Source organism: Platichthys flesus, chromosome 13 (genome assembly GCF_949316205.1).
Source record: "Platichthys flesus chromosome 13, fPlaFle2.1, whole genome shotgun sequence".
Classification (NCBI taxonomy): Eukaryota; Metazoa; Chordata; class Actinopteri; order Pleuronectiformes; family Pleuronectidae; genus Platichthys; species Platichthys flesus.
The window spans coordinates 3,961,707-3,972,601 of record NC_084957.1 but is presented as its reverse complement, the minus strand read 5'-3'; the positions used below and the strand labels follow the sequence as shown (position 1 = coordinate 3,972,601).

The 10,895-nt window shown below is 45.6% G+C and overlaps 1 protein-coding gene across 2 annotated transcripts; it reads left to right on the top strand.

Annotated features, from left to right (window-relative positions):
- Nucleotides 1–598: 598 nt before the first annotated feature.
- LOC133966867 (protein FAM171B-like) lies at nucleotides 599–10,246 on the top strand. 2 transcript variants are annotated; one of them, XM_062401925.1, is made up of 8 exons: nucleotides 599–867; nucleotides 5,080–5,313; nucleotides 6,027–6,119; nucleotides 6,247–6,405; nucleotides 7,027–7,197; nucleotides 7,922–8,038; nucleotides 8,331–8,454; nucleotides 9,168–10,246. In XM_062401925.1, the coding sequence occupies exons 1-8, from the start codon at nucleotides 699–701 to the stop codon at nucleotides 10,015–10,017; spliced, it is 1,917 nt and encodes a 638-aa protein (XP_062257909.1). In that variant the 5' UTR covers nucleotides 599–698; the 3' UTR covers nucleotides 10,018–10,246. The 2 variants fall into 2 exon arrangements, with proteins under 2 accessions (XP_062257909.1, XP_062257908.1); XM_062401924.1 differs by having other exon boundaries at nucleotides 9,165–10,246.
- The last annotated feature ends 649 nt before the right edge of the window (nucleotides 10,247–10,895 follow it).

Sequence of the window (10,895 nt, the reverse complement as noted above, 5' to 3'; positions counted from 1 at the left end):
TGTTGGTCTTTCACATAAAGAAGCTCAAGTTATTCACAGGGACATACATGAGCTTTAGTCTTAATAATAATGAAAATATTGCTATTGAATTTTGAAAAGGGGTTATTGTTCCTCACCATTACTTTCACTTCTCTTCGCTTATATTTGTCACTATTGTTATTATTGAATATTACTTGTGAAAGAGTATTTTGATGATGATCCTGTTTCACATAGATAGATAGATAGATAGATAGACAGACAGACAGACAGATATATATATATAGATAGATAGATAGATAGATAGATAGATAGATAGATAGATAGATAGATAGATAGATAGATAGATACATAGATAGATAGATAGATAGATAGATAGATAGATAGATAGATAGATAGATAGATAGATAGATAGATAGATAGATAGATAGATAGATAGACAAACAAACAGACACAAAGACACACACACAGACACACAGACAGAGAGACAGACAGAAAGACAGACAGACACACACACAGACAGACAGACAGACAGAGCAGTGGGCCTCGGCCAGTCAGCAGATTAAAGGGGAGGAGTTTGCTGCGGCTCTGTTGACACAGCGCATCTAAGTGAAGAGTGAACTCGGAGTGATGGCGGTGGACTGATCTTCCTCCTCTTCCTCTCCCTCATCCTCCTGGAGTTGGTCCTCAGCCTGCAGACCCGGGGTGAGGAGCGAGCAGTCATGTTGATCCGCCTCATATCTGCGCTCATCTTCCTCAGAGCCTCCGCGGAGCTGGGTGCACAGAGCACGGGACGCTCCCTGCATCACAACGACCGGAACTTTTCAGACCCGGATCACATGGGACAAGAGCTCATTCACTCCCAGCAGCCAGAGCTGGACCCACTGCCAGGTTCGTACTGGATCCACTGGATCAAAACTCAACGATAGAGCTGGAGGGTCAAATGAACATAAACAACACTGGGAAAGTAAATAGCCACGTTTTATTTTTTTATTTATTGACATATTTATTTTATATTTCTGCTAAATTCACAGTCTAAAGGCTTTTTGTTATAATAGATTCTATTCTAACATGTCCTGGTTCGACCGTCTGTATCAGGATGTATCTGCTGATGAGTAATAAGTGGAGCTGCTCTCACCTCCTGAGCAACAGTTTCTCCATCTGTCTGTGTTTACAGCATCACCACCAAACACGACTCAGTTATATCACTGACAACTCTCTCACTGGAGCGTGAAGGCACGTGTGCAGGGCCCAAATCATAATCATAACAATAACATTATATATTCCAACCACCACAGACTGATTCTATTGTTTTTTTAATCATTATTCACATCTTCTGCTGCTTCTTTAAATTATGTATGTGCAGATATACCCCCCCCCCCCCCCCCCACCTCCCCCCTTGTCCTCTCTGTCCCCCTCCCACCTAAAGTATGTCAGAGACGCTTCTCACAGCCGTCCTCTTGTTTACAGCCGAGCAGTGGACAGGATCTGAAAGAGGGATCTGTGACCCGTGTTCACTTCAGCATCAACTGATTCATGACTAATTCATGCTCCAGTAGGAGTACATAGCCATGGCTCAGCACGTGACCACCCCCCCCCCCCGCCCCCATCTCCCCCCCCGCCCCCTAAGCCTGGGCTTGTTTTCCATTTATCACTTGGAAATGTCCTCAAGCATTCTGATGTGTCTTGTACCCTCCTCCTGCCAAACCATCTCCTCCTCCTCCTCCTCCTCCTCCTCCTCCTCTTCCTCTTCCTCCTCCTCTCTTCCTGTCCCAGCACCACACAGTAAACTCCCCGGGGGGAAGGAATGACTGTCCACTTTCTACTTCTACTTAACGAATAAAAAAAATTACACAAAGCTACACACAGGGCCTTCTCCCGTGAGCCAGATGGTCGTCAGTCTCTCGTGAGATGAACAATCTTCACTGTCGTTCGCTTCTTAAAGGGCAACATCACAGTTTCTCTTTTTCCCCTAGGGAGCATTTTAATAATTTGACAACAGGTCCGGTGGGTTTAAAGGGCATCGGCTCCTCATCAACTCCACCCTGAGCATCCTTTGTCCTCACACGGCATGTATCAGATCTGTATACCCCCCCCCCCCCTCCTCTCTCCATCAGTGGAGGATATGGCTTAATTCCAACACACATACACACCAGCATGTTGAGAGGGTTGGGGGTGGTGGAAGGGGGGGGGGGGGGGGGGGGGTCACCAGAGATAAGTCCCTGTTGGTCCATCTGTTTGTCCTACACGGGTCTCACAGAAATGACCAGTCAACATGTTTTTGTTTGATTCTCTGTGGAAGGATGTGAGACCTTTCTAGACACAGACACAGACACAGACACAGACACAATCACAGACCCGTCATTTATAACTGAAAGAATAAATGTACAAACACACCAAAACCACCTAAATAACAGGTATATAATAAAAAATATGATTTAAAGAGAACAGACAAAAGAGTTATGCAAACAATTCGGTAAATATAATATGATTTGTGTCTAACATTGAAAACCATTTAAATTTGATATCATATAATAATAAGACTTGCAAAAACTAGTGCTAAACAACTCGTAACTAAAATATTATTAGCATTTTAACACAACAACACATATCTGACTGGACATCGGCACAGTTACATAACACAGTATTCAAGTGATGGAGGAATATATTCCTCATCTGCGTCTGTGGCCTCACTCCGTCCCTTTCAATATACTTCATAAACCTTTCTGTGGCGTGTTTCATTTCAGCCGAATGAGGAGATTACAGTAATCTGGGACAGAACACCTCCACTTCAGATTGAGTGACGCCCCCCCCCCCCCTTCTGTTCAGTTTGGCCACTAACGCTGGAACCCACAGAGAGAAGGGGGGGGGGGGGGGGTCAGACCAAAAGCACACGTCCTCTTGTCCATCTGCACTGGCAGCGTTCAGGTTCTCATCTCAGGGGGTCGACGCTCAAGCAGCCAAATGTAGTTATTTGTCATATGGAGGCTTGAAAACGAAGGAGCCCCCCCACTGGCTGTGCGCTCCTGATCAAAGGGAGTTGTTAGGGGCCTGTTGGATGTGGGCTGATCTGGTTATCTGGCTCCGGCTCTCGCTGACATGGTGTGAAAGCTGGTGGCGTAAGGCGCGGCGGCTTCATGAGTCCTCAGCAGAGCTTTGGCAGATCGTTTAGCGGACGGATTATGAGCGATCGGACCGGCAGCAGTTTCAACCGGTGCCACCGTCAGTGCTGAATTGTCAACACCAGACAAAGACACGGTGGACGAACAGAGACGCTGCTGTAGCATCAATAAGAAGAAAAGTGCAGGGAGGACGTTTTATGGCCTCAAAGCACAAAATAACCATGATGCAGTGCTCTGTAACTGAGGAGGGCAGATGATGAGCCAGCTGCTCAGATGTATGTGTCTCCCAAAAACTCACTCTCTGGCCCCGACTGCACAGGAAGTGCAGAGTAGAGAGTATTAATAGCAGGGCAGAAGGTGCCGGTGCAGGCAGAGAGTTGCAGCTTCACACAGAACTCTGGAGGCTGAGCAACTTCTCTGAAGCTTCGCTCTGTGGCTGCATCAGGATTTGTTATAGGAACCTTTTGTAACCTTTTTTCCAGCTGGTCTGTTTTTCGCTCTAACTTTATCTTGTGCTACTCTCAAGATATTCATACATTTTTACCTCACTGACTTCTTATGTTAATATATTTTGACATTACGAGGACAGCGTAATAAGCCGGCAACATAACACTGACACATTTCTGAAGATTCAAGATATACAAGCAAGTTCAGTTGCCTTTGTTATGACTCCTGGACTGAACACTGATATATTATCACTTTGTAGAGTTGTCACACAGACAGTGGCCTAAACGGTGAAAATGAATCCATGCACACCAAAACAATTATCTGAGAGAGTCTAAGGCCCCTTTGCATCCTGAGAGAATAGATCACATAACAAAACATCCTGTCTCCTCTGACCACGTGGGATTGGATCTCACTTCCCAGCTCTATATGCAAATTATTTCAAAAACCCAATTACGTTGTGTTCTGAGTAAACCGATGTGTGTGATGACAATGTGTGTAGTTGTGTCTGTTGGCCGAGATAAGGTGAAAGAGAGCGGAGTCAGGAGGGGTCTAGTGAATAAACATAATAAACAGCTATACTATCGAATAAGATTCTGCCCATTTCAGAAACAGTAAATGTTAATACCAGGTAGAAATAGAGTCTGGAATGTTCGGGGTCTAAATTGCTTATTAACACTTGAACATAGGAAGAACTTCCTCAAAAGACAGAAAACATCTTTGAGAAAAATGTATTTGACGTGTACTTATGTCCCATCTCTTAATATGGAGGAGGCAGGATGTATGCCCTGTACTGCAGCCGCCACCAGGGGGCGATCGAGCCGTCATGTCGCCCTTCTTAAACAGTGTATTGGTTTATACAGACATTTGATAATGAATGGAGCAGCTTTATTATGTGTCCCCTGCTTCACAGAGACACGTGGTGTGTTACTGAGCATTCCTTCATTGTGATGCGACACTGCACCTCGTCCTGAACTTGCTGTTGAACACTGGTGCACTGTGGGAAAGTGGCTAATTGGCGTTTGTGGATAAGATGTCACACTGTCAGAATAGGCCCTGCAATGGGATTGTTTAGGAGCCACTTGGAAACGCAGCGCTCCCCCCCCTTGAGAGGCACTTCATTGGAAACATGTAGTGTCCTCTGCTGCCGGCATGCTAATGTAGCATAACGCTGAATCAAGTGCTTACTTGTTGCTTAATTGCCGGATTGTACCATTTGTATTTGTGTCCACCACTTTGGAATCTGCTGGGATTCATTGATTGATATCCTCCAGGGACTCTGCAAATTAGTTTCCCTGTTGTGTTGACAGTAAGACCTCCGAGCCTGCAGGGTTGTGTGAATGCAGCCAACTCCATGGTGTTAGAGCAGTGAAGAGGAAGATGAAATAATAAGAACACCTCAGAGTGGGATGTGATTTATTCATATTAAAAGTTCTGACCGTATTTGGACTTTTATTAACCTTCACAACCAAACTCTCGTTTTTCTCTCAAAGCAGCATCTTTGACTTACTCCCTTTCTCTCTCTCCCCCCCCCCAGGTTCTACCTTTAACCTGAGAGTCCAGGTCAGTGACGTGCTGAGTCGTCGGCCCCTGAGCAAGGCACTGGTGGAGGTTTACGTCAACTACACCGTCACCAGCACTGCGCTCACCGGGGAGGATGGCGGCGCTCTGCTCCACGTCCCTTACCTCGCCGGTGTGCCCGTCACCGTCGTGGCCAGCAAGGAGGGCTACATCCACTCACTGCTGCCCTGTGAAACCAGCAGGATGCCCAGTAAGATATTTAATGTCCGGGGTCCGTGTGTGTGTGTGGAGTTCTCTCCATGTCTGCCAGGGTTTTCTCTGTCTTCCTTAGAGTAAAGATTTAGTGTGAGTGTGAGTGAGACTTCAGTGGGACAGAGACTTCACCTTTTTATCAGGTCAGAAAATCTTCTGATCCACGACTCAGCCTGTCGAGGCTTAGCTCAGTCCATGGCACTGTTTCACTCCCTGAGGAATCAGTGTGTGTGTGTCTGTGTGTGTGTCTCTCTGAGTGTGTATTGCTTTGACAAATGTGACAGAGCAGTGGTTTTGTTTTCCAGTCGAGTAACTTTAAATAGTGTCCTGTGATTACATGGACATACTCCACTGATTTTCGAAACTTTGTGTTTGTCATCGCAAAACCAATTTCTGCTCCGCATTACTGCATTTTGAATAAAGCACCTAACACATACATAAGTCTATTCAGGAGCTGTGTGTGTGTGTGTGTGTGTGTGTGTGTGTGTGTGTGTATGTTTGTGTGTGTGTCTTTTGTCCCTGCTGTGACGCAGAGAACTAAATCTTGAATCTTAAGCTCCAGTTATTGTTGTGGAAACTTCCCCCATGTCTTTCCTCTGTGTGAGGCGTAATCGGCCACTTGACAAAATGTGCTGTTCCGCTGCCATCTAGTGGATGGACAGATAACTCCTGAGTGTTCACCGTGTGTCTTCCCTCCTCTGCTGCTTCTAGTATTTTCATCAGTGACCATGTCACTACTTGGTGTCAATCAAGGGAACATCTGGCTCTTTGAGGATTCGGTCCTAATCACTGGAAAAACATCTGGTATTTATTATATTCACACTCTCTCTCTCTGTCTCATTCGTTTCACATTATCTCAGCCAAAGATTCATATGTTTGCACATTAAATATTTACTGCTGTTATTTTCCATTCTTCTCTTGTTATTCACAGACGCTCTGTCGCAGCCAGTGGTCCAGTTCCCCCAGAGCCTCCTGAATCTAACAGAGGACAGGAACGTGACCTCGGTCCGAGCCTACCTGACCTTCCCCCAGCTGACGTCAGAGAGCCAAGGCTTTCTCAACACTGTGGGCATCGTGGGCAGTAAGTCAGGTAAATACATGTGTATGTGTATGTGTGTGTGTGTGTGTGTGTGTGTGTGTGTGTGTGTGTGTTGTGTGTGTCTACTAAGTGGACCCACAGAAATATATACATACAAAAATTCCTTGCTTTTTTAAGTACTCTAGCCGCATGTCTGAGGAATTCACACAGAGACAGATATAAAGCATGAGGAGGAGATTGCAAACCCTCCATGTGCTTCACATATAATCTAATAATAGTATTTTATAGTGATAACTTCATGAAAACATAACCCAGACACTGGGGGAATGAAACCTCTTTTAGAAGCGATCGCTCGGGCCTGTCTCCCCCTCTCTCTCGGCGGTTCTCCTCCCCACCTCCTCCTCACATTGTTTATGCAAAATGAGGATGATTAATTGTTGAGGGAGAGTCACTTTGTCATTATCTTCCACATTAAACCACTTTATCCAATCAGCAGTCAGTCTGTCATCAATCTGCTGTTTCTGATACCCTGGTAATGCTCAGCCAGAGGATTCTGACGTGACATATTTCTTCCAAGAAAAGATCTAAGTTATCAAATTGAGCATTGACCCAGAGGACGTGGTGTTCAGCTCCTCTTCAGCAGCGTGTTGTTGTTGTTGTTGTTGTTTCCAGGGCTTGTCAGCGTGGAGCTGAGCCCGATGGCGGCCGTGAGTGTGCAGCTCTTCTCTGGAGACACGGAGCTTCATGTGAACGGCCCCGTGCAGCTCCGCCTCAGCGTTCCCGACAGCTGTGGACTTCAGATGTCCAGCGTTGTCCCAGCGTGGTTCTTCAACCGGACCACTGGTGAGTGGGAACCATCATCATGTCTAAAAACCAGACCCACTGCTCTGCTGATTCAGTGACTGACATCTGGACTGGTTTGATGCCTCAGGTGGGAGCTTCTTGCCATTTTCTATTCCCCCCGTAGAGAAACCAGGTTCTGATCATTCACTCACTGGAAGGTTTCTAACTTCTGTGGCCTCTTTATCTCGACCAGTCAGAGACAGAGAGAGAGAGAGAGAGAGAGAGCTTATCACTGGAGGAGGCAGACGGGTTTTTGGCAGCAGTGCAAGTGACTGTTGACTCCAGCTCTCACTCACTCTGTCGGTTCCTCAGCTTGATGTGTGAATGTTGAAACCACCAGTCTCCTGTGTAAAGACTTGACTCCCTGCAAACCGCCTACCTATGGATCAGGAGGTAGAGCGGGCTGTCCATTAACCAAAGGGTCTATGGCTCGACCCCAGTCTCATGCAGTCTGTGTGCTGAAGTACCCTCGGGCAAGATACTGAGCCCTGATTTGCCCCTTGACGGCCGTGCCAACAGTTTATGAGTGCTAGAAAAAAAATGTAAAAGATGCAAATAAGTCAGATTTTAGAGACCGATTAGGTTAATTCTTATTTTCTTATTCATTCTATGTTTTAATATAAATTTAAAGAAAAACATCTTTTGAAGGATTAATGAGGCTGTGGTTGGTGGAGGTTTTTTTTTAAACTCTGTTGACGTGTGTGTTTGATTTGTTTCCTTCCAGGCGGGTGGATGAGAAAAGGCCTCGGGAAGCTGGTGTCAGTCGATGGAAAACTCTTGTGGACGTTCACTGCTCCTCATCTCGGCTACTGGATCGCAGCTCCTCTGTCCTCTACCAGAGGCAAGTGTCCACAGTAGTGTTAATTAAATGCTATATATAGAACACAGTTCTTTGTCATTATATCTGAGACACCCATCTATGGCATGTAGAGCAGAAACATGATGACGCTGTGGTTATCAGTTAAAATGTATATGCATGAAATAACAGACAATCAGTATTTATGAATTTTTCCAGTTATGGAAAACAGTAGATAATAATTTTCGAAAAACATGTATCATCTTAAAATAATTTTCTCAATCTATGGAAACTGTCCTGGGAATTGTTTGATCCTCTTCTTTCACTTCTGTTCCAGGTTTTTTTGGACTTGCTCTTCCCATTGACTTCATCCTGCAGCATTCGTCTCTCCTGATGGTCGTACTGGGAGGAGCGCTTGTCATCGCCATCTGTCTTCTGGTCGGATTGTTGTGTCATCGCAGGTACACAAGCTTTTATATGAAACTAGTCTACACAGTACTTCCTGTGTGTGGTAAGGCTATTAAAATTAAAGCATTTGAAAAACATTTAAAGACACTTGCTGGTTTTGTCACACACCAAATGATTCTGGTTGTGTTCATGAGTAAATCCCTCTTTCTGCAGATGACATAATATATACAGTGAGTTCCGCTCACTAACCCACATCACAGCTAATTGAACTGCGTCTGTGTGACAGTGTCACGTCCTCACGGCGCCAAAGCTTAACCACAAGTGATGTGTTCAGGGATTTACTGAGAAGAAGTCCTGCAGGGGTGATCTGAGAAATTGTTGTGACACTTCACTGAAACTTTGGTAAATCAAACCTCAGAGCGAGAGTCAAACTTTACACCACACACTTTTTAAAAAGCCCCCAGGACACGATTAATCTGTCCTGTTTCATTTGAGTGTTCATTTAAAATCACCCAATGCAGTTTAACAATTAGTTTCCTACATGGCCGGTACCAGAACAGAATCCGGGGCCTGAGCAACCCATGAGTCTATTTAACATTACACTAGAGTGTGTGAGTGTGTGTGTGTGTTTTTAATGTGTGTATTGCACTGTACTACATAGTCAGTGTTTGCAGGATGAGCTCTCGGGCAAATGATTAAACTAAATGTCATGTTTCATTTCCTTGTCCCGACTCTGCTTAAAGCAAATGTTTTGTCTTGACAGCAGAAGTTCCCCGAGCGGCTCTCAGACCAAGAGGATCCTGCCGCTGACCAGAAGAGACCAAACCACCTCCACGTGTGACGATGACGTCTTTGAGCTGCAAACACACAACGGGCTTCACCAGCCTCTCGCAGAAGATCATCACAACAGCAGTGTGATAGCCAACCCCGGCGCTGTGTGCCTCACCGAGCTGGACCTCAACCCTGGACCGAAGGATGTGACTTGTCTCTTTCAAACCACCGAGCAGATGAGATCTCTGGCTGAGAATTTGTTTTTCTACAACCAGCCTGTTGCCATCCTTCACGCTCCAGCATTCTTCCATGTGGAGGAGCAGGAGGAAGGCACCCAGCGGAGCAGGTCGGCTTCAACCGGCACCGCCTCCGAGCCGCTGAGTGAAGACAGCTTCACCCAGACACAGAGCAAAGGTCCGACTGGGACCCAGAACCAGGAGGGAGAGACGGAGGACCGGCTGGGAGTTCTGGAGGAGCCCACCACCAGCACAGCCAGGGGTCACTTCAGCCTCCCGGAGTCAGCGTCCGTCCCAGGAACACTGAACAGAATCAGGGACAACAGACACTCGCTTCTCGCCTTCGGAGAGTTCTCCAGAGTCCCTCCGCCTCAGACGCCCCGGGCCTGGTTTGTGTCGCTGGAGGGGAAACCCGCGGCCGAGATCCATTACGCGGTGTCGGAGCAGCAGAGGAGACGGAGGCCGGTGGACAGTCGGGACACCAGTTTGGACTCGGGGGTGGACATGAGCGAACTGAACCCGTCGACTGGAAGGAGGACCGTGACCCTGGAGCGCAAGGCTACCTTCACCAAAAGCACATCTGGCAGCAAACCTCCAGCTCCACAGTAAAAGAACCTTGAACCCAGAACTCGTACATTGAGCAGAATCATCCCGTGTATGACAAATCCTGTAGTGACCTCGTTAGTTTAATATTCACATCTGCTTCCCGACATCCTCTCTCTCCTCTTCTCTCCGGCCTCAATGCTCCAGTTTGAACTGAACTCATCTAAATAGCTTTCAAGTGTCAAATAATAATATAACACACTGATGATTCAAAGTGATCTGTTCCACCCCCCCCCCCCCCCCCCCCCCCCGACATTCCTGGGACTGTTGACCGTGAACAATCACAAACTTGATTCCCTCAAGGTTAATCAATGGTTAACACTTAAATACGTCAGTTTAACGATGTAATTTGATTCTTACATGTTTGTGCATAGTTTGCTGTATTTTTCCATGAAGTGAATCTTATATTTTAATATAAATAAATCAATGAATAAATAAACTGAACTGGAAACATTCTTTCTTTGTACAAAACAAATCACACTAATCACACAGATAAATGAAAGTCTGTTCCTGTTCTAAACCCACATTTATGAAACATCTATCTAGAAGCAGTAACATAACAAAAAACATATTGTAGTTATTATTAATTATTTATAAATATCATCCTGCCACAGCTCAGGAATTTGTTTCTTAGACATTTGAGGAGTTGAGCGTATTTAGCTTTAAGACTTAACTGTAATTGAGATGCCATCTTCCAGCACGTAACACATTCGTTTAGGACTTTAAAAAGCAGGTTGCTGCAGTTGATCCAACAAACCACTAGAGGTCACACGTGTGCAAGGTTTCTTTTTTAATGTTTGGGTTTGTCTTGATTTGGAAATGTGGAATTTACTATGGAGCATTGTATAAATTCGTCGTTATTCTACATAAAATGCAATACTATA